At 44.3% G+C, this 23671-nt stretch overlaps 2 protein-coding genes across 3 annotated transcripts; one reads left to right on the top strand and one right to left on the bottom strand.

The window, feature by feature from the left end:
- Nucleotides 1-87: 87 nt before the first annotated feature.
- Nucleotides 88-13231, top strand: LOC121167591 (adseverin-like; the record flags this gene model as incomplete). The annotated part of the gene is made up of 8 exons (XM_040997091.1): nucleotides 88-209; nucleotides 2584-2674; nucleotides 7184-7354; nucleotides 8710-8887; nucleotides 9074-9195; nucleotides 10887-10964; nucleotides 12211-12271; nucleotides 12868-13231. Coding segments are annotated over 8 exons (951 nt in total), but the record flags the coding sequence as incomplete, so codon positions are not given.
- A 4517-nt stretch (nucleotides 13232-17748) lies between these two features.
- Nucleotides 17749-23080, bottom strand: LOC121167590 (biliverdin reductase A-like). 2 transcript variants are annotated; one of them, XM_040997090.1, is made up of 4 exons: nucleotides 22686-23080; nucleotides 21027-21134; nucleotides 20214-20385; nucleotides 17749-18111 (listed from the first exon to the last, which is right to left on the bottom strand). In XM_040997090.1, exons 1-4 carry the CDS (start codon nucleotides 22738-22740, stop codon nucleotides 17853-17855), a joined length of 594 nt encoding a protein of 197 aa, XP_040853024.1. In that variant the 5' UTR covers nucleotides 22741-23080; the 3' UTR covers nucleotides 17749-17852. The 2 variants fall into 2 exon arrangements, with proteins under 2 accessions (XP_040853024.1, XP_040853022.1); XM_040997088.1 differs by lacking the exons at nucleotides 21027-21134; nucleotides 22686-23080 and adding an exon at nucleotides 20518-21014 and having other exon boundaries at nucleotides 20214-20467.
- Between the last annotated feature and the right edge of the window lie 591 nt (nucleotides 23081-23671).

Genomic DNA, 23671 nt, shown 5'->3' on the forward strand with positions numbered 1-23671 from the left:
CCAAACCAAAAATTATTTAAAGCTGGTGAGAAATGTTGCTAGATAAATAAAATTTTAATCTTTGCATGTATACCCTATCCCTTGCAGATCTGGCGTGTAGAAAGCAGCGGTAGGGTCCCAGTTGACCCAGATTCTTATGGTGAGTTCTATGGTGGCGACTGCTACATCATCCTCTACACTTACCCCAGAGGACAGCTCATCTACACGTGGTAAGCTCAGGTTCCACAGGAACCAGATTTTGTTCCCAAATTCCAAATGAATGAGGCTTGTGTGGCATTCACATAGTATTTTTGACATTATTTTATAGCTGCTATCCACAACAGAAGGAGTTAGAAATTTTTCCTGTGTAGTCTAGGAAAGAAGTTTCGATGTCTTCAGCAACAGCTCTCTTGGTGAACATGTAGTTGAGTATCTTACCTTGTATGGCAGCTAATGATCCAGTAGCCAGGGTTGGGTGCAATGTCATCGTATGGCTGCCACTGGGGTCCCTCTGGACTGGACCTGCAAAGTAGTGCTAAAACAAACAAACAACAAACAAACAAACAAACAAAAAACCTGCAACAATGTAAGTTGTGACTCCATTGCCTACTCCAGAAATCTCAAATGGATCAGTCTTCATTCTTTGTCATCTTAAAATTCCCTCTAATGGAGGGAATATACTAGAATACTTGGATTTCCCTCTTACATAGGCTTGGGTGATGGTTGGAGTTAACTGAGGTTTGGGTTTGCTTAGAATCAGTCTCACAGCCGTGCTCACAGAGGAAGGACCAGTGCTCAGACGTGTAATGTAAGGGTATCTATCGTACTATGGGAATGTCACAGGAAATTGGACTAGAAGCAGGCTAGCAACAGAACAACAGGTTGTAAGGAATGGAAAAAGCAACAGAGTGGAGGCTGAGCCCAGTTTCCAATCCGGGTGTTGTGTGAGCAGGGATTCCTTTACGGAGGACAAGTTTAGTCCACACCTGAAACAATTCCCAGTGGAAAGATCACATTGTCAATAGTTCCTATGTCTGGAGTGCAACTGGAGACTCACTTAGTTTTCTTCTGTTTTTGAATGTTTAAGCTTTCTATGATGATAATGTATAACTTCTTGAGTTATTAAGATACTTAAGAATTCTTTTGTGTCTTTGGCATTTAACATAGTAGATGCTAGATAAATAAATTTGCTAATGTTACATGGTTTGTGGAACTACAAAAGTTTCTGTAAACATAGTAAAGGAGCATTTATAAGCCAATCTATTGAAGACTGGATTTCCAATGAAATATTTTCCCAGCTGACTTGGTAATTTCCATAAAGGAATGTAAACAAAATAAGTCCATGAATGAACAAGTTAGAGATGAAATACTAGAATTAAATTAACTTCTAAATACACACATTTTTTTGTGCTTCTAAAATCACTCATATTGTAAGAGAAACAATTTCAGCAGTGACCTTTCTCAAACATCTGTATTTGAGAGCATTGAACAATGATGATCTACTTGAAGTAGGAAATTCCATTTTGGGACAGCATTTATCCTTTTTTAAATTTTATTTATTTATTTATTTATTGGAAAGGCAGATATATAGAGAGGAAGAGGAAAGATAGAGAGGAAGATCTTCCGTCACATGGTTTACCCCCCAAGTGGCCACCACAGTCTGAGGTAACCCAATCCAAAGCCAAAAGCCTGGAGCCTCTTTCAGGTCCCCCACATTGGTACAGGGTCCCAAGGCTTTGGGCCATCCTAGACTGCTTTCCCAGGCCACAAGCAGGGAACTAGAGGGGAAACGAGGCTGCCGGGATTAGACCCAGTGTCCATATAGTATCCCAGTGCATGCACGGTGAGGACCTCAACCACTAGGCTACTGTCCTGGGCCCAGCAGCATTTATTCTTAATGAGCATCAAGTACCACAGGTTTAGAAATCTTGTCAACCATAGATAGTTTTAATAATTTTCTTTGTCCTAAGCATTGGGTTTCAAAATGAGAAGCAAAGAACCCAGTGGCTTCTAAAGCAAATCACGTGAATGGAAAACGAGGTTCTCTGACAGGAACCAGAAGGATTGGAGACAAGGAAGCAGGGTACTTACTAGGAGCAAAGTTTTTGTGACATTTTCAGGGTTGTTGGTGGAACTACTAAGAAAAAGAAAAAGGGAGCAAACTAAGACAAAGATTGGGTGATATAACCTGTTAGTTGGTTGTATTGTTTTTCTCTATAGTAAACCCAAAATGTAAATTAGCCAGTTTTTTCAACAGCTGGAAGCATAGAAGCGAGAGGGGAGTCACAGGTGATGAGGTGCCCCTAGTTTCCTGGCAACATGGACAGCTGGAGGCAGTGGTAATGGCTCAAGTAACTGGGTTAATACCACCAAGCAAAAGACCTGGATTGAATTCTGATAGGCCAGTTCAACTGCGGCCCCGCCCTGCCCCAACTTTGCCCTTGAAAACATTTGGGGAGTAAATTAGCAGATAGAAGGTTGTTTTCTCTTTCTTTCTCCATCTGTCCACCTCACAAATAAATGATTTAAAAAGTAACAAAAGCCTACATGAGGAGGTCTTCCAAGTTAAATATAAGCGAATTTATTTCACTCCTGTTCCCCCAGGCAAGGAGCAAATGCCACAAGAGACGAGCTGACAACATCTGCATTCCTGACGGTTCAGCTGGATCGTTCCCTCGGAGGACAGGCTGTGCAGGTTGGAATGTTTTTATCCCCACATCCACATGTAAAATCTTTACTATTGCAATACTTAGAGAAAGCTTCCCTTTAAGGCTGAGGTGGGAATTGGACATTTACTTGACATTCTATTTTCACGTTGGAATTTTAAATATTCTTACTCTTATGCCATACTGGTGTTCTCAGATTCTGGAAAAGGATTGAACCAAAGCAAAGCAAAACACCAAAAGTCTGTTAACAGAGATGGAGCTCCGGCCTGGGGTTTTGGCTTTCAGATCTCACATGGGACTGGCAGTGTTGGACTCCTGGCCCCTGCTCCTGCCTACAGCGTCCCGATGATGCTAACTAATCCAGGGAGGCAGGAGTGGTGGCTCAGGTGGCTGTGTTCTTGCCACTGTTGTGGGGGACCTGGATGCAGTTCTCAGCTCCCAGCTTCACACTTGACTCCAGCTTGGCCACTGTGAGTGTTCAAAGAATGAGCCAATAGACGGGAGCCTATCTCTGCTTCTGAAACCAATCTGAAGGATGACTATCAACATACTCAGGAGCCCCTCTTGCACCAGATCTTCCAGTTACAATCACACCATGCAATGGTGACAGTCAACATTGATCTTGATCTGTGTTAGCAGCTACAGATGTTGTTAAATGTGCATAGTAGCTCCAAGATGTTCTTGATAGATCCTCAGAAGCTGCAGATGGCTTCTGCTACAAAGCAAAGAGGGTTGAGATTGCAGAAGGAATCAAGGTGGCTCATCAGCATATCTTTGAAAAGATTCTCTCGGCTCCCTTGGCAGCAGCCCAGTGTAATCATAGGCTCCTTACAGATGAAACAAGAAGGCAGGCAGAGTTAGGGGTGTGGCATGAGAAAGGCTCCACCCGCAGTTACCAACTCTGAAGATGTGCAGGAGCCTCCGCAGGGAACAGCCAGCCTCCGCAGGGAACAGCCAGCCTCCGCAGGGAACAGCCAGCCTCTGGAGGCCGCACAAGGCAAGGGGGTGTCACCCCTGGAATCTCCCGAAAGGTGTCCCTTGATCTCCATCTAGTGTCCGAAGTTATTGCTTCCAATTTTTTTTTAAAAGATTTGTTTTATTTTCATTACAAAGACAGATATAGAGACAGGAAGATCTTCCCTCTGATGATTCACTCCCCAAGTGGCCGCAATGGCCGGTGCTGTGCCGATCCGGAGCCAGGAGCCAGGAACTTCCTCCAGGTCTCTCACACAGCTGCAAGGTCTCAAGGCTCTGGACCATTCTCAACTGCTTTCCCAGGCCACAAACAGAGAGCTGGATGGGAAGTGGAGCTGCCGGGATTAGCATCCATATGGGATCCTGGCGTGTTCAAGGACTTTAACCACTATGCTATTGTGCCGGGCCCTACTGCTCCCGATTTATCACAGGGATTAAATTAGCTGGGGACCATATTTAGGACTTCCCTCCTGGAGAAAAAGATAAATCTATTTTTACATTTTAAGTTTCTAAAATCATGGAAATTTGTCCTAACAATGGAAAATTTTTTTAAAAGGCAACAGAAGACGCCCACACAGATACAGTAAAAGAATGGAACAGTGATGGGCACCTGTCAAATCAGGACGGCCGAGGCTGCGCTCTGCACAGCAAACAGCACTACACCTGGACCAGACAGCACAGGCCCTAGCTTTCCTATCTTAGATACCACAATCTTGCCTGAAAGCCCAACGGCAAGAAGTGAGCGGGAGGTGAAAGGGGATGATCGCTTCGGGGCCTTTGATCCAAGAACAAGTGTAGTAACTATTCAGAATGACTAAACCTCGTTCCAAATAACAATTCCATAGACATACAAATACATCACTTTAGTGAGCAAGTGGACAGGGGTGGTGGTGAGGGTTGATTTGTTCGTTGTAGGAGTCGAACTGTCTGGCTCTCGTCCTGTGTCCGCCGGGCAGGTGTTGGCCGGCCGCAGCTTTCTTTGCTGTCCGCTCAGGTTCCGTCGCTGCACTCTGCTTCATGGAGAATCCGCTCCTCGGTACAGTCCTTACTAGTAACCACGGGCATTCATGGTCATGGCTAAATGGCTTTCTGTGCAACTGCAGTGCAGACAGCAGAGGGACTCCATCTCCCTCGCGTGTGCTCCAATGTGTCCGCATTCTCCTTCATCCCAGCAAGGGCGTCTGCTTGTCCCTTGTCCCCAAAGCTAACATAAGGTCTTCCTTGTGCGTGTGCTCATTTTCTCATTGTAACTGGAGCTGGTCACATGTGTGGGTTTTTGGGCCACTTTTCAATAAGGCTTCTGTCTCTATTTTCTGGAAAGTGAATTCCAGATTCTAGTCCACACTGAAGGCATGAGGCGGGTGTTTGGCCTAGTCATGGGATTCCTGCGGGGAGGCCCATGGCCATGTCAGACTGCCTGGGGGCTTGGCTCCTGGCTCCAGCTGCCGATGACACAGAAAATTCAGGGTAACAGGTAATGAATCCCAAGTCCTTGGGTCCCTGATACGCATGTGGGAGACGTGCTTTGGCATCTGGTTTCAGGCCTGGTATTTTGGGAAGTCCAAAGAGCTGTCTCTTTCTCTGTCTCTTGTTTGCTCGCTTTTGCTCTCTCTCGGTGTGTGTGTGTGTGTCCTAAAAGCTCTGAAGGCTCGTGCTTATTTGTGATAAAAGCCTATTAACTTACCTTTGACTGCCTGTGTCTAACTCTGTCCCGGCTCATATCAAGTAAGTTAAGGTCCTACTGGCGTGTGGTATGCACATTTTTGGCTTGGTGTTCTCTGTTTTTTGTTGTTGTTCTTTTCCAACTGTTTATATGGGGAGTTTCACTAGTTAATACAGAGATAAGTTGCATACTAGAAGGAGGAGTCTCGCCTTGGTTTCCAATTTTCTTTCCATTTTGGTTCTTGGTGTAGATTTATCATGCAAACTGGATCTGAGTTTAAAGAGGAGCACTAAAGTTTCTGTACTTTAACCCATCAGTCATTAATTATCAAATTAACGGGATGAAGGTGTTCTTAAATTCACTCCCTTCTATTTCCTCAAGAAGCATTGTATCCATTTCCTGAGTGAAGTATTTCTAGCAAGCTCTATTCATCTATGCCATCTAATTGATGAGGTGTTCCATATCAGAGTCTTCAGAACTCGCCGATATGCATTCACCTTGCATATTCCATCTTTCCTATTGGATACTTAATATACCCATGACTATTTGGCAATGAAATGATAATATTTAGTCTAACCACAAGGTGGCAGTAATGTACAATAATGCGTGAAAAATCTAAAGCCATGTAATAGGTGCCTTATGCATTGTTTTACTAAGTCCATTAACAATATTGGAATTTTTTTTAATCTATCCCTTTGTCCTCTCATCTGGCTTTCACAGTAGGGGATGGATTATAACCAGTGGTCCTTCTTCTTTTTTTATTATTCAAGTTTATTTATTATTTACCAAGATACAGTTTTATAGGTAAAAGTAGAGGTTATTCCCTTCTCCTCCACTTGCCCTTTGTCATTTTTTCCTGCCGGTTGAAGTTTGTCCCGGGCATATGAAATGCTGAGGTAACTGTTTTTTGGTACACTCTCCTATGTCCAACCAATCTCTGATTCTGTGATTGAATAAATATTTTTGTAACATATCTGGATGCTTACTGATTGAGACATTCATGAAGGCCCTTGTTTCCAAGCCTGTCTGTAGGTCTCACTCTCTTAGTACAGTCAGCATTCCAACTCTAGAAATCCCTACATCTTCAAGTGCAGGGTAACTGGGACAGCCAAATTTAACACAGGGAAGGAAAAAATCGGGAGGTGGGAAGGCAGTCGGGGAACTACCACAGTGTTTGAACTTTATATCAAGAGGCATCAGCACTTAAACAAAATAGAAAATTCTAATTTAGTATTTAATGTTGGTAAATGAAATCAAGAAAGCATTCACCATTTGCCATCTTCGGTTTTTTTATCCAGAAAAGTTCCTATATTATATGATAAGTTGCTTGTATTGAGCTCATTTGCTATTATCATATCTATACAGAGATAAAAATAGGAAGTATATATATTCAGTTTGTCTGCCAGCTTATAATTTTGGATGGAAATCTATTTTCATTTCCCAAATGTGGGAATCTAGAAATAATGAGGTGATTTTGTATTTACTTTTTGAAGCATTCAGACACATATGCCTTAACCTTATGTGCTAGCTTCAAAGCACGCAGGAATCCAGCGCATCTGTGAACAGCTGTGAAGTGCTGATGCTCTTGAGAGGAGAGTCATGTTCACATCAGGTTACAGAGACCCAATGCTTACTCTGGGAGTGGGAACTCAATCCAGACCTCTGTCTGGGTGGCAGGAGTCCCACCTCATGATCCACCATCCTGCATGAACAGGAACCTGGAGTCAGGAGTCACAAGCACAAAGCAAACCCAGGCCATCCAGGGTGGGACACGGGCAGCTTAACCACCAGGCCACGGCCCTGCCCCACGGCTTTGTTTTCAGAAAATAAAATAGGAACACATTTAGATTTTATTGCATTCTGGATGATATTTGTTTTTTCTACTTTCCTCTACTCCCAGATTCGAGTCTCCCAAGGCAAAGAGCCTGCTCACCTGCTGAGTTTATTCAAAGACAAACCACTCATTATTTACAAGAATGGAACATCGAGAAAAGGAGGTCAGGCACCCGCTCCCCCTGTGCGCCTCTTTCAAGTCCGGAGAAACCTGGCATCCATCACTAGGATTGTGGAGGTAACGTTAGGCATTCAGTCAACCATGTCCTGGCTGTGGACTTCCCAGCATACTTGAGCCATGGAAAGATCCTAGTCCTCCCCTCTGTAGTTATCCACCATTCATAATAAAAAGAAACACTAAAAACAAGAGAGTTGAATAAAAGGTTAAACTCCAGATACTGACATCTCATTTTCTTAGTGGAATCAAACCCCAGACCAATGAGTTTTAAGAAAGCTGTATGTAACACATCAAGCTGTCCAGGACATGAAGCAACTTAACGCTGACTCTAGAAAGGCCAGTGGTGACAGTCAGATGCCTGACCACACTGGGATGATGTGAGGGGATAAGTGTAACAGATATGGGAGCCAACTTGGCCACAGTGGGCCAGAACCATAGGTGTATTGATCAGATATACTGTCTCTAACCACACCTCCTATTGTGGGGTCGTGGGCAGGAACTGCAGGTGCAGACAAAACCAGCAGGCCCAGGTTTCGAGAAGGCTGTGTGCTTTGACCCATATGGCACTTCAGCCACACCTCAGCTGCTGAGCACCTGTTTTCAAATCCAAGTCTGCAGATCTCTCCCATATTGTCCTGCATACTCTCTATCCCCAGACGTGGGCCCATCTTCCACCCCCATCTCTGCACACAAGCCATTCACCTGAGCCTTTCACACCGGGAGGTTCCACATATCTCTTCACCCTTGACACCCTGTCCCTGCTCTCAGCTCCCCTCTGCTTTCATCTTCTTGCTCTGTGGCTGCTTCTCCACTGGGCGAACACAGTCATCACTGTCGTGTTTTTAATCCCATCTAATACATCTGACGTCATTTGAACTGTCACTCAGCTGTACCTGAGTCTGAGTCTACAATACAATCTCTGCCCACAGTAGACTCCGGTTCCTGTTTGAGTGAGAAAGACAAAAGCTTCCATTTGCTAGCACATTCTTTGACCAGCGCTGGGCCAGGCCAAAGCCAGGAGCCTGGAAGTCCCAGCTGGGTGACAGTAACCCATGTACTTGGGCCATTGTCCACCACTTTCCCAGATACGTTAACAGGGAGCTGGGTGGGAAGTGGAGCAGCTGGGACTCAAACCACTGCTAACGGGGAATGTCAGCATCACAGACTACAACGTCAGCCAAGCTTGACTAATTTTGCTGTTAGATCCTTGTGCTACCATCGGAGGTCAGTTGAGCATTAAAATGACACAGATCAAAGGACACCTGCTGTAGTGTTTCACACACCACACTGGTGTCCCCTGGCTGTAGGGCAGGAGGCTGTGGGTAGTTTGTCACAGTCATGGCTTTTAGGAGATACATTTACTGGGAGAAGAGCAGTGAATGTGAAACATCGTGTTCTGCTTTTACACACTCTAGGTTGATGTTGATGCAAATTCCTTGAACTCCAACGACGTTTTTGTCCTGAAGCTGAAACAGAACAATGGCTACATGTGGATTGGAAAAGGTTCCAGCCAGGACGAGGAGAAGGGCGCGGAGCATGTGGCCAGCGTCCTCAAGTGCAGCACCACCAGGATTCAGGAAGGCAGTGAGCCAGGTGTGTGCTGTCTTTCTGCTGGTCTTAGGCGTTAAGAATCCCTCTGTTGGTTGCAAACGGGGAGGATGCCATGTGCTATAAGTAACTACTTAATATTGAAGTCAACTTGAGATATTTGTTCATGTAGGATGATCGTATCCCATGCCTCTGGATATGTGTTGGATTCAATTAGTATGTTTTCCACAGAGGAGTTTTGGGATGCTCTTGGAGGGCAAAAGGATTACCAGACCTCACCCCTGCTGGAGACACAGGCTGAAGACCACCCACCTCGGCTTTATGGCTGTTCTAACAAAACTGGAAGATTCATTGTAAGTGTCCCAAGAACAGGGGGATAGAAACTAACACCAGTGGGCGAAGCAGCATCCCCATCAGCTCGGACCCCTTCCATACAGTGTGCACCTGTGACTCTCTGGTTACCTGTGTACCACAGATGCTATTCTTTGTGCAGTGGATGTGAACACACTATGAATACTTGTAATTTAGTATATAAATGGAGCTGCTCTTAAAATACCAGCTACTGCACACCCATCACAGTATTCATAATTGTTCATATGAATATGAACATATGGGGGGTGGTCTAGTTTTATAATCTGACACTTTGTGTGGGCAGCAGTCATTTCTGATATAGTTCTGTTTCCCAAGGTAACAAAAACATTTACCTTGTTGGTTGAATAAAAAGATGTTATGGGGATAGTATAGTCAATGGGAAACATCACAGAGGATTATGTATGTACCTACAAATGCAATCAACAGTAACATTTTACAGACATTTAGGCTTTGATACCAGGCAATTTAAACTAAAATTAAACTCATCTGTATCAGTGTCTTAGCTCAGGCTGCTGTGACAAAAATAGCACAGACGTGGTAGTTTAAGCAACAAATATTTCTCACAGTTCTAGTAGCTGATAAGTCCAAGACCAAACGCCTTAGATCTGTTGTGGGGGGTCTTGCTTCTGGCTTTCAGTTTGTATCCTACATGGCCAGGAGAGGGCACTCTAGGCAGATTTACAGAGAGAAGGAAAGACAGAAAAGTATGTTTCATCTGCTGATTCAATGGCCAGTGGCCAGAGCTGAGCTGACGTGAAGCCAAGAGCCTGTAGCTTCCTCCAGATCTTCCATGTAGGTGATGGGGTTTGAGGACTGGAGACATCTGCTACTTTTCCAGGCCATAAGCAGAGAGCTGGATGGGAAGCAAGGCAGTTAGGACTGCAACCAGCAAACATATGAGATGTCGGCACCTGGAGGCAGCAGATGAGCCAGTTGAGCCACACTGCCGTTCCCTCTCCTTGTCCTTCTAAGGACACTGGTCCCGCTGTGGGGACAACTCGTGTAAACCTAAGCAGCTCCCAAACTCAAAACATGATGATGAGAATGATGGTATATGTCACTCCCAAAGGCATTTAAATGAGATTTTTATTTTAGTAGTTTTCTTTTTGAAGTTTCTATGTGTTGATCTGAAAGTCAGAGTGACAGAAAGAGAGAGGAAAGGAGTAGAGAGAAGAGGGGAAAGAAAGAGAGAGAAAAATCTTCCATTCCTTGGTTCACTCTGCAAACGTCTGCAACAGCTGGGGTAAGCCAAGCCAAACCAGGAGCCAGGAAGGCCATCTGTCTCCCACACGGGTGGTAGGGCCCCACGCACTGTCACCTGCCGCCTCCCACATACAGCCAGAAGAAGCTGAAGTGGAAGCAGAGGCAGGACTCAAGCCAAGGCCTCTGATCAGAGATACAGAAATCCTAAGAGGTGGCCTGCCCCAAGGTGGGCTTCTACCTTAGCGTCTGATTAGAAAGAGCTTGAGTTTTCCCATGTGCCATGACCAGATGCTAGAGACAAACCAGTTACTGTACAGGTAAGATGACTATAATCTGTGTCACGGGGCAGGCACCTGGAAATGACGGCCAGTTTTTTCATGGCGTTCCAAAATAATACACAGGCAGAGGTGTGTAGTATTCCAAGAGTCGCTGCTTTCCTGTCTGGTATGCAGTTTTTCATGTATTGCAGATTGAGGAGGTTCCGGGAGAGTTCACCCAGAATGATTTAGCGGAAGATGATGTCATGCTACTTGATGCTTGGGAGCAGGTAGGAACTGGGGCTACATGAATAAAACAATGTGGCTTGGGCAAAACTAAAACTGATGCACAAACCAATGTAATGTTTTTAATGTGGAAATAGACACGCAGTTACTATCATTGCCTTTATAATTTTAAGGGGAAAAACCTCTTGTAAAATTCACCCACTCCTGATGGGGTCACCCAGCCTACGTAATCTACTACCTCCATACTTAGAGGACTACTAGAGAACTCAGAATGCCTCCTGAGGTTTGACAGCAAGTCACGGGGAAACCCCCACCTGGGGAAGAAACTAGCACAGATTTGAATCTACATGGTAGAAGAGATCATTATTGCATGTATCCCAACTTTAGAAAAAAATGACAATTTGATATGCCACATCCGCCATGACCCATGCTGGAATAGTCTTGCATTCTGCCCTGGTGAATGGATCATTTATTTGTAGATGAGAAATTTTAAACCTCATGTAGGTAAAACCCTTCTATGCATTTGGGAATTATATTTCCTTATTCAGAAGTATTTATCCTTATTTGTAATGAGCTCTTGTTTCTGGGATGACAGATTCTGTGTATTTGCTACATTTCATATCTTAGAATCATGCTTTTACCTTAAAGTAATGTGCCCTGCACCCACATGTTCCAGCAGTTTTATCATGGTTTAGAATACAGTTTCAACTTAATTGGTCAATTTTTTTTTCTGCCAACAAATGATTTAAACGTAAGGCAACTCAGGAGAATTTTTTAGTGTGGAAATTACCCAGCCTGTGCAGCTTTACATTTTTTAGTTCTACATTTTCAAAGCTCAATACTTAAATATTAAGCATTATAACACTTTTGTCAAAGTGCCCAGGGCACAATGCCATAAGAGGAAGTGAGAGTCTTGGATTGCCTACAGACCAGCTCTGTGTCTGGGTGTGGTCTTCCCCCAGCCTAGATCCCCATCTGGGAAATGGGTCTTCCCCATCCCAGGGAGCAAATGCAGAAAAACACCAGTCTGTTGTTTTTGTGAAAGATGACTTTCTCAACTAAGACATGAGAATCAACATGAATGAAGCATGCGTGTCCATTTGGGTGTGTTGTGATGAGGGTGAGCACTGGAGAAGTGAGTGGACTTCTCTGGGTCCCCCTAGAGCTCCCCGACTTCTGGGGTCGTGGCGAAGAGTGAACAAGCTGGGAGTGTGAAGTACTTTACCCAGTGCCCAGCAGCGAGTCAATACTCCTCAAGAGGTACAGTGTTGCTGTTGTTTCATTTTTCAGATATTCATTTGGATCGGCAAAGATGCCAATGAAGTGGAGAAAACTGAATCTCTCAAGTCTGGTAAGCTAGATCCCACTGACAATGACAGCTGTGCCCCGGCACATCGGTTACTAAACGCCTGAATGCCTCGTTACAGCATGTCTCCCAGAGTTCCATGCCAGAGCTGAGGAGTAGCTTAGCTTCCATCCTCAGAACTTTAAAGAATAATAGTTTAAAAAAAAAATGAAGAACCTCAGAATGTGGACAGAAACATAATGCTTACCTAATTTAGAATACAATTTTATCCATTTATTCTGAAAAGCTTCAGTTCACTTAAAACCTTGTTTTATGATGAGAATAGTAAAACTATCATAAATTTGATAACAGATATTTTTGCCTCATTTTTGTGTAATGTTGTTGTCATAATTTTCTGTTTCTGTTGAAAAGTATAACAATAATTAGTTCATAAAGTTAGTTCTATAAAACTTGGAATTCTTTCAGGAAATAATGAAGTTTTCTTGGTGCTTTGCCAACAGATAAGAGATATAAATGACACACAGTTAATTTTTGGCTACTTAAAGATAATAAAAATTTAATTTATTTTATGGAATAATTTTAATTCTGTATTTTAGTTTAACCCAAACAAATTGATTCTATATCTTTGCTTCTCTTTCTAGCCAAAATGTACCTTGAGACAGACCCTTCTGGAAGAGATAAGAGGACACCCATCGTCATCGTGAAGCAGGGCTATGAGCCACCCACATTCACAGGCTGGTTTCTGGGCTGGGACTCCAGCAGGTGGTAAACCCAGCCTGAGGAGGCAGCTCTGCCCAAGCTGGGAGAGGTGAAGGGTCTTTTTGTTTATTTAGCTTTAGATAATTGACCTCAGCTAAATGGCTATTTTTAAAATGTCTAGTATTGGTTTGCAATTCATTTTAGACTGGAATTTTCTTATGCTATTAAGTTAAAATAAGCCAAAGCAAGCTTCTCTTATGGACCAATATCACCTTTTCCAGAAACTGATGTATGTCTTTTTTATATAGCACTTTTTAAATCTAAGAGGTTGTGAACCACCTAGGGGAATCTTCCACGTAGGATATTTTATAACTCAGCAGTCTTTGCCTATGTGTTCTTTAATAGGCCAGAAGAGAAAGCCAGGCTTGTATTTTCTATGTATTGTGTTGGAAAGAACTAGACATTTGCAGTCAGATCTATGTTAATATGGCTTTTAAGACACGATGTAATTTCCATTCTTCAGTCAATGTGACTTTGATGCCATTAAGTCCTAAGTGTCATTTTCTAAGAAGAGCTTTTTTATTTTCTGCTTTTTTAGAGACGTTGAAAGCATAGCTTTTATGACAAAGTAAATTGTGTTAATATCCACTTAAGACATACATGTGACAGCACCTGTTTAGTACAGCAAAAGATAAGCTCAGGAAAACCTCACTGATGCTGGCTTTCTTTATTAAAACACATCCTTTTTGAATGGCTTTGTAGGGTGATTTTTTTCGTATTTGGTGGGAATTAATTGCACCATTAAGGCTAAGTACTTTATGCATAAATAGAAATGAATCAAGTTTTTCTTAAGTCTTCCTCATTAAGTTGTCAAAATTAAGCAGCTTTCCCATGGTTAGGTAATTATGAATTAGTCTGAGTATCTTGTAGTACAGAAGAAACCTGGGTCCCCAGGAAACAGGAAGTGGGACAGAATCTGAATCCTAAATGCAACAGCAGGCAGCTTGCGGGTAGGTTCTGGAGCCTGTTTGAGGAGGAGAGCAGTACTTCTGTGCCAGGGAAGTGGTCTGAAGAAGTGGCACTTCCTCTTGGGGGAGTGCAGGGCTGGTGTTTCGTATGAGCCCAGCTCCTTTACTGATGAAGGCTGTTGTGGGTCCTGAGGTTGGTGTGGGTGTCAGGACGCCATGGGAAACTGCACTGCAGGCGCTGTTCATTAAGGACACGCTCATTAGGCTTCTACTAGGTGCTGGGCTCTGTTATCACGTTGGAGTCCACATGACTGAAAAGGACAAAATCCCAGTGGTACAGTCTTCCCATTCCAGAGAAGACACCAATCAGAATGGCATCAACTAAAAGGTATCAAATACATTAGAAGACAGATTCCTTTTTAAAAATGAAGAATTCATTTACCTTTAAAGGGCTACAGAGAGAGAGAAGAATAAACAAAGAGAGCTTCCATCTGTTGGTTCACTCTCCAAATGGCCACAACAGCCAGAGCTGAATTGATCTGAAGCCAGGAGCTAGAAGCTTCTTCTAGGTCTCCCACATGGGTGCAGGGGCCCAAGGACTTGGACCATTCTGCTTTCCCAGGCCTTCAGCAACGAGCTGCATCAGAAGTGTAGTAGCTGGGATTTGAACCAGCACCTATATGGTAGCACAGTTAGCATTGAGAAACAGGACAGAAAGTTTGTTTCTCAAAAGGTGAGGCTTTAGAAGATGAAAGAAATTATTTTTGGAAAGAGGATCCAACAGTGCTGAATAGAGGTGTCCAGGTCTCACCTTTGCACAGAGGACAGGACAGCAAAGGGAGGACTGTGTTTTGGGGAGACGCTCTGCCCCAATCCCACGTTTGTGCTAATGCCCACCATGGGAGGCAGCAAATGATGGCTCAGGACTCAGGCACCGGTTACCCATGCAGAGAACCTGGATCAAGTTTCCAGCTTGTAGCTTCTGTCTGGCCCAGTTTCAGCTGTTCTGGACATTTGGAGAGAGAATGGGCAGAATCTGTTGTGGTTCCACTACCTTTCACATAAATAAAAATTGAAAAATAACAAGTGAAAATGACATGAGCCCTGGATAGCATGGAGACTTGGAAAGCCAGCATAGAGAGAGGCGCAAAGCTCATGGCACCTCCTAGCCAGACTCTCTGACTCGGAATAGGTAGTTGATGCCCACATGACTGGCGAAAGGCAGGCAGGAAAGCTCAAAAGCTTCAATACATAATCGCTAATATGTCCAGCTCCCACACCAGCACTTACCCCATGAAACCTGGAGAAGGCGCGATCTGCAGTCCACTGCTCCAGCTCTGTGTCTACCAGTGCACCATCTGCCGCATAGCCTGCATTCACCTGTGGAACCTTGGTAAGGACCTTCACATTCCCCAGTACTGGGTCTGTGGCTGTTGGTGCTATGCACCCCAGCCTCGCCCAGCTACCCTACAGGATGCAGCAAAAGTTTCAACCACATCCCATAGTTCCAGGGCCATGAGTATTGATGCTATAAGCCCCAACATCACCCATGCTCACCTGCTGGGACCTGACATGTCCCTTCTTTGTCCACAGCATCAGAAATGTGGCTACTGCCATAAAAAAAAACCCAACTGTGATTGGCACTCGACTCTGGGGGCTGAGTGCATACTTTTGGAAGCCCATGTGCACTTTACAAAATCATGCCACTAAGTCCACTAACAGCTGCATTCTAGACAACTGTGGCACTGGCTAGACACTGCTATGCTGACTACAGCTGAAGAAATTGCATAGAATCCACACTGCTGGGCTCATACAGAAGCAAAGACAAGCAACTGCCCAGCACACACCAGTGCAAACACAGTTCTTATTAATACTGATATGCTGTTGTTCAATGTGTACATTCTGGGGAAGGTATTTGATATAGCAGGGGTTGAGATGCCTCCTAGGTTTTCCATGTTCCATATTGGAGTGTCTGGTCAAAGGCCAGCCTCTCTGCTTCTGATCCAACTTCCAGCTGGTATGCACCCTTGGAGGAAGCAAGTGGTTGAGTTCCTATCGCTTCTCAGCCTTTTGGCTAAGATCAAGTGTAGTTGAGTTCCTGCCATCCACTGGGAGGTCTGAGCTGAGTTCCCAGTTTCTGCTTTGGCCCTGGCCTGGCCGAGTCATTGCAGGAATTTACACAATCAATAGAGTTCTCTCTCTCTTTTTTTTCTGTCTCTACTTCTCAAGCACAAATATAAAGAAACAAGATCTATTCTTCCCAACTGCATGGGTGTTACTAGTTTAAGAGGCGATTTCAATATTTTGATGTGATGAACTCAGTGACCAGGTGGTAACAGCACTGTCTGCAGACAGGAAATGATGGGGAAATGAGCTGGCTCCTATGCAGCTCAGTTAACTAGCCTAAGACCCCTAGAGCCAAGTGCAGCCTTCCCAGCCCCTCCCCTGGAGTAGAGAAGCAGTGAGTGGGAACCCTCTTCCTTGCAAATACAGATTTCATCCTCTACCAGCCTTCTGCTCTTCTTTCTTCTGTGATTAGTTCTTCACCAGGCAACCTGACCATTCCCCCTCCTGCCTGCTTACCAGACCTGTTTTGTTAATTGCTCTTAATGCACTCCCAGCTTAATCCGTTCCATCTTTAACCCAGATTCACCCAAAAGTAGCTGACACAACAGGTCTCTACTTGAGGTACTGATATACCTCTGCCACCTTCTTCCCTGAAGGCATGTGCTACAGATCAGGGTGCTGTGTCCATGCAGTCCACAGCAGGCTGCTCCTCTGGGTGCCATTGCTACTCCCCCAGGCCACTGTGAGGTCCATCTGCTGAACCGTAAAGTCCTTTGATTCCAAAAGTTCATTCCTAGACCTTACCTTTCTTCCTACCCTCCTGACTCAAAGTTGAGGTTATCTGAGATCTAGTCCAGGCAACCCACTTCACCTGGCAATTTTAGTCTTCTAAAAATCTAAAAAGCATTTCCCCTTCTGATAATAAGGATCCATTCTCCCTGAAGTCTAGAGGTCCATAACTTCATTGCTGAGCTGCTCTCTGCCCATGGCAGCACAGACAAGACAGACCAGCCAGGCAGGCTGAGAGTGGAATGTGGGTCAGTCTTGATTAACCTCTGGAGTGATGCATAGAATGGCTTCTTCACAAAGAAAGCTGGGGAGATCCTGGGCTCTGGCTTTTCTTCTCTGGCTGCAGCTCCCCATGGGACACAGCTGGGCACTATTAGGAAAGCATGTTCACATGCATCAGGACAGGAAGGGGAAGGGTCTATTTTCCCCAGGTTTCCTGTGCCTCTGCACAAAGCTTTGACAGGTGCACAGCCTCTTTCAGACATTCTCCCTTCCTTGTGGCTGCATCTTCAGCTGGGGCCAGCCCTCCTCCCTGACCCTTCCCAGTGCTGGTCCCTGTCCTTGACACTTCTCCAAGTCAACCAGCACCTCTCTGTCATAGGGAATCTGCCACCTTAAATGATTGCTGTACATGCCTCGTTCTCTTTAAACACTAAGAGTAAGGACAGAGCTTACATTTTATTAATTTTTACAATTTCTAGCGCCTTCTCTGGTCACCCATTGAAAAGATTTTTGGGAAAAATAACATTCTTTCAAACAAGGAAGTGGTTTCAGGCCAGTGTGCTGTGGTGGCTTGCAGCATGTACAGGGTGTAAAGCCACTTCTGCTTTTCACCACCTGGATGACTTCAGGCAAGATTTTGGTGCACACTAATACAAACAGGGCTTGGAACATCCATCGCACAGCATTCCTGGGAAGAAGTCAACGAAAGCAGACACATGATGAATGACCCCAACCCCAAATACTATTCCCAACACAGCTCACAACCAAAAACTCCTCTAGTTTACCCAATGTGTTTAATTGTCAGAACAGACATAAGGGTCACCTGGGGACACATGTGCTGTTCTGGTTCCAGAGAGGCCTGGTAGCGTAGCTCCCAGCTCTCACTTGCTCTGGCGGCAGGATTTCTGGATTTCTTCTGCCAGTCCCAGGCAATGTAGGATGCGTTTCTTTTCAGCAGCCAGTTCCATCTCAGAGATCTGGCCCAGGAGTTTCTGGACAAATATGTTCTGATCGTTCAGGAAAATGTTCTTATTGACTCCTACATGTGGCACATTCTCCAGGGATCCCGATTTGAAGTGGAAACTTATATGTCTGTTTCGTTTTAAACCAGGTCCTTTCTCTTCAATCCAGGACAGCGGGCTGCAAAGTTAGAAGCATCACAGTGTGAGAGATTACGTAGGGCTACGGATGGGTGCTTGCAGGCATCTGACCTGGTCACAGGTCTTCTCCCAGCTGTAGGTCAGTGCAGTAGTTGAGGTGTTAACTTCATCTCCACTAGCTTCACAAAGGCCAGGGGTAATGGGATTTCCAGTGTTACTGCCAACCAATCCTTTGTTTAGCTTTGCTGTCAAGCATGGGGTTTCACTCAGTGAGTTTGTGTAAACACTAGCCTGTTAATCAGAAGATGTTACTTGGACTCTTAGGGATTCCTCTAGGAGATCCAGATGTGAACAACACACAATTCAAGCACTGAGCGAGACTCCACGCAATCTGTCGTTTATATGTAACATACAGGTTATGATGGAAAGAATTCTTAGAGTTTTCTCATTACATTCTCAAAGAACTACATGAACCTAAACACATGCCAGGAAATACCCTCTCCTGGTTAGCAAAGGACTTACACTTCCATTCCTAACTTTCCCTTTAGGCTCATGTCAATACCACAAAAATCTAGAATTCAAATAGACACCACAATCTCTCCTTTATCTGGGATAATAATTTCTGTGTTGGTAGCATATAAGAGCTGTCTTATATGTTTATAGAAAACAGAGAAACCTCCTCTTCTATAGATTTTAAAACAAAGTAAATAGCTTCATTGAGTATTCTGGAAATTAAAAAAACATATAAAATCTGCCCTTTAGGGCCCAGCGCCATAGCCTAGTGACTAAAGTTCTCATCTTGCATACCCAAGGATCCTATAAGGGTGACAGGTTCTAATCCCGGCAACCCTACCTCCCATCCAGCTCCCTGCTTGTGGTCTGGGAAAGTAGTCAAGTATAGTCTAAAACCTTGGGACCCTGCACCCATGTGGAAGACCTGGAGGAGGGTCCAGGCTCCTGGCTTTGGATTGGCTTTGCTCAGCTCCGGCCAATACGGCCACTTCGGGAGTGAATCCTCAGATGGAAGATCTCCCTCTCTATTTCTCCTCCTCTCTGTAATCTGACTTTCCAATACAAATAAAATAAATCTTTAAAAACAACTCTGCCCTTTAAAATATTCCTAAGAATTCCATACCATTTAATTAAGGATTTATATGGAAAAAAATCCATAAATTCTCCTACTAAAATGAAAGTATCTTTAGTTTAATGCAGTCATTTCTAGTATTTCTCTATGCGTATATGGTTGGGTTCCTTGTAAGACCACAGGTTGTGCACCACATCCATAGCCCTGTGGCTCTGCTCCAATTCACTAGGTTGTTGAGCGACCAGAATAACAATCAATGTGCCATAAGACAATGGGTGTAATGACAAGTCCTAGAAATATACAAACTTTTCGCTGAAATAGACCTGGGCTGTGATAAGCTTTGGGAAAAAGTGCCTACAAACCCGAGAGAGTCCTCCGCGCCACCAGATACCAGAGCCACCTTCCCAGGAGGATATGGCATTTCCTGCCACGCAGTTACACCCTGCAGCCCACAAACCAAGCAGGGACCAACCAGCTGTGGAAAGCTGTATGTCAGCAAGATATCTGGGCTGAAGCCAATGAAATGACTCACTTAAGTTAGCTTAATACTCACCTCAAATAAAACACGTTCAGATCAAGCGTAGAATCCTAGACACAGCTGTTAGACTGGTAAATCGGCTAATCAACCCATCAACTAAAACTTTCTGCTTACGATTCAAATCTTTTAAAAGAATGAATTATTGTTACCAACAAAAAACTGGTCTAACTTCATCCCCCCAAAATTAGTTCCAATGTCTAGTTTTAGAAGCTTACAGCACAGCCCTGCCGTGTTGTGGAAGATGATGACAAAAGTGAGTTTTATTCGCCGCTTTATAATGATACCAGATCGAATAAATTTGAGGTATTCCAAGCAGTTAAATCAACCTAAACTAATGGGCTGATGCTTGTCTTTATCTCACAGAGTTGTTGAGATAAAGTGAGTCAACGTAACTGGAATCCCGGACCTTTGTCTATAGAAGCACATGGCTCCTGTGGAGTGGGCAGCAAGGGTCTAACCCCTCCACCAGAACCTTCCTAGTGCACATGGGACAGACTTCTATGTGTCTCTTGCCACTTACCGCTGACTCTTGGTCTCCAGGCGCACAGTCATCTTCATGTACTTGTCTTCCTTCTGCTCTTCCAAAGTAGCAGACACAAGGGAAAGCTCCCCAAAGAGGGACACCAGCCAGGTGAGGCGAGAGATGCCACTGAATGAGGGGAAGCCAAACTGCTCTTCTTCCAAGGGGCCAGCTGTGGGGAATGACAGGTGCCATGGGTCCTGGGCAAGCAGCACTGCTAGACGCCAGTAGGAACTAGGGGTGATGCAGGAACAAAACAACAGGCCCATGACTGGGGCAGTGAGGCCTTCCCTTATGGGGTGCAGGTCCGAGATGGTAAATGACACTGATGGAAACTCAGCTGGCCAAATTCAAAGTCTTTTTCCTTTTGTGTTGAATTCAGTTTTGCCAAGCAAGAGGTAAATACAGTCCATCCAAGCAAAGGGAATAACAAAACAGTTCCCAGGCTCCTAACATATTCAGCACATGCAAATACACAGACACAGACATACAGACATTGAACATGTGCAGAAATCATCTCTGGCTAGTTAACACTTCCGGACAGAAAATTCTGCCTACAGTGTCGGGGCAAAAACATGAGTATGATTGACACTTCTCACACATTTTGTACCCAAGGCCCACTACATAGATAAAACACTGAAATAAAGAAAAAAGGCAATTTTTATAGTTCAAAGAAGCATGGGAAAAATAAACTGGCTCTGAGTCAGAAACTCATTGGCAAAATGAATGCAAGCTCACATCCTAGCAGGCTAGGAAAGAACCCATCTGGCCTTCTCACCTCCCCCGGGACCTGTGATCTGGCCTAAGACTGACCTGTGAAGAGAAGCGAGCCTTCCAGCAGGTCTTTCCCCGTCACTTCTTTCTTCAGGAATGCAAATTCCTCCATCAGGAGTTCAATATGCTCCTCATGCAAGACTTTTCCTGCCATAATTAAAGCAAGAATTAAGAAGAGGGTCATCATCGCCAGAGTACAGTTGGGCTGTATAACCTAGAGTGAGTCTACAGCTGTTTTCCTGCATGCTTTGCAATCTCCTTTGTGAGATCTGGATATCTGAAAAAAACAGCCTTCTCTCTTCAGTCTTGACCTGGATTTGCATGTTGCACACTTGCCAATCGGAATGATTAGAAACTTGGGTGCCTGTCGAGCTTCTTCTAGAGCTAGGTTTGGTCTGAGCTTACAAGTATAATTTCCTGCTACAAAAGCTTTTTGCTCCAGCTCCTACACTCAGAGTCTGTATCTCTTGCTCAGATCTTAAGCAACACTGCACTTTGTGATGCTGTACTCATCTGTTTTCAGACACCCCCATTCTGGCACCCAAGTAGACTCCAGTTCCTTCCAGCAATCTAACTTGCATGACAAACAGGTCAGACCTTCGGATAGATCCCTGAAAGCCGAGAATTCAAGATGTGTGTTCCACTTTTGCATTTTCCTCCTGACGAAGAAGCTGAAAATCCAAAGTTTTCTGTCAGTCACTTTACGTTGTGCTTGCCAGGGGAATGGGCTATACCAGACTTTACTGCTACAGCCTTGTATTTCTACCCACACCCATGCGCCTCTTCTTGGCTTCGGGCTTCCTGGGGTGCTGTAAGCTCCCAAGTGCTTTCTGAGTATTCACAAGGGCGATCTGGACTGCATACCAAGTCAGGATCCCTACGAGGAAGGGCGGTCCGGGGAAGGCTTGTTCTGCCCTCTTGATGGCCTTGCTCTCAAATCACCTGTAACTTTGCCATCCAAAACAACGCAACATTTAGGGATGCCATGCTGAAAATATTATTATTTCCTTGACTGACGGTAAATGCTAGAGTAACCTTTAATTACTTCATATATATATGTATCACATATATATGTGTGTATGTATGTATGTGTATATATGTATGTATGTGTGTGTATACAGATAAGGCTATTGAGAAAGGTCCACTTTTACTGTTCTACCACACACAGAGTAGCACAGGATTGTCACCAGAAAACAAAAGATTTAGCCACTTGTTCTGGGCTTTCCAAATTGCAAAACTGTGAGCTAAGTAAGTTTCTCTTCCTTCTAAATTACTCAGTGTTGGGAGTGTTGTTACAACAGAAAATGGACTTAACAACTATGGCCAAGGGCTTCTAGAACTAAGTGTAAGTGCTTAATTAATGGGTGCTTAGCAGAGCTTCCAAGTTCCTGCTGTACACGATATCTTTAAAAAAATAATTGTTCTTTTAGACAAGCAATAGGAAGTTACAGAATAGGCATATAAGACAGTTCCCCTAATTTCTCCATCAGCAATATAAAGGCCACACACATAAGATCAAAATAAAGGCATGGCATTGTGCAAATGGGAACTACTTCCTGATTTTCATTAAAGACATGCATAAGCCTCAGCTGAAAGTGATGAAATTCCCATCCCCCCTTCTGCTCTCCCCAGACCTCCCCAGGTGTGCCCACCGTGAAACTCTAGGAAGAGGCCTGGGTCTGCACAGGCGTACGTTACCTTTCTGCTCAGCCAGCCCCCACAGCTCCTGAGCGGCTGCCAGAGACAGCGCCATGGGGTATTCCACAAGAACATGCTTGCCAGCATTCAGGAACTTCCTTCAGGAAAGAGATGAAAACAGGGAAAAGCACTTCAGAGACACAGCCCGGAGATGCTCAGCACAGCAAAGGGCAGGCCATTACAGATGCACTCAAACAGTTCCCTTGTGCAAATCTGTCATGGATGGGTGGAGGTACAAACAGAGGATACGCAGGACCTCCCCAAACCAAACACAATCACGGACATAAGCCCCTACTGTCTGGGGACAGAATGACTTTCTACCTAGGTATTAATTTGAACATCTCTCTCTCTCTTTTTAAATGAAGTACTATTTAACAGTTACTCTGGAAAATAAATATATACACACTAGCAAGTAAATTTCCTGTCACCATATGACAACTAGGAAGATGATAAAACCTGTGCTGCCTTGCTCTGCTGGATCCCATTGAAATGATGCCCTGCGTGGCTCCTGACCTGGATCCTGCAGGAGTAGTGGCTTTCCAGGTGACATGTGCTAAGAGTGGTTCATATGGGGTCACACATATGGGGACTTGCACATTTTGTGGGGCTTTTTTTTTAAAGCTGAGTTCTAATTTTTTGTTTTTATGTTTCTGGTATATCCTTTCTCTTTTTTGCTACATGAGTTTATTATTTTTTAAAGATTTATCTTATTTTTATTGGAAAGTCAGATATACAGAGAGGAGAAGAGACAGAGAGAAAGATCTTCTGTCCTATGATTCACTCCCCAAGTGAGTGCAATGGCTGGTGCTATGCCGATCTGAAGCCAGGATCCAGGAACTTCTTCTAGGTCTCCCACATGGGTGCAGGGTCCCAAGGCTTTGGGGTGTCCTCAACTGCTTTCCCAGGCCACAAGCAGGGAGCTGGATGGGAAGTGGAGCTGCCAGGATTAGAACCGGTGCCCATGTGGGATCCTGGCGTGTTCAAGG

Source organism: Ochotona curzoniae, unplaced genomic scaffold (genome assembly GCF_017591425.1).
Source record: "Ochotona curzoniae isolate NIBS_2020 unplaced genomic scaffold, NIBS_Ocur_1.0 patch398, whole genome shotgun sequence".
NCBI classification, from domain to species: Eukaryota; Metazoa; Chordata; class Mammalia; order Lagomorpha; family Ochotonidae; genus Ochotona; species Ochotona curzoniae.

What these genes read in the sequence shown, in the direction of transcription:
- LOC121167590 (XM_040997088.1), bottom strand. Translation starts at nt 20,730, where the DNA reads ATGATTTCTGCACATGTTCAATGTCTGTATGTCTGTGTCTGTGTATTT. An exon ending in GTCATTTACCATCTCGGACC is followed by an intron (nt 20,468 to 20,517) that starts TGCACCCCATAA and finishes GGCCTGTTGTTT; the next exon opens with TGTTCCTGCATCACCCCTAG. An exon ending in CTGGAGACCAAGAGTCAGCG is followed by an intron (nt 18,112 to 20,213) that starts GTAAGTGGCAAG and finishes CTAACTTTGCAG; the next exon opens with CCCGCTGTCCTGGATTGAAG.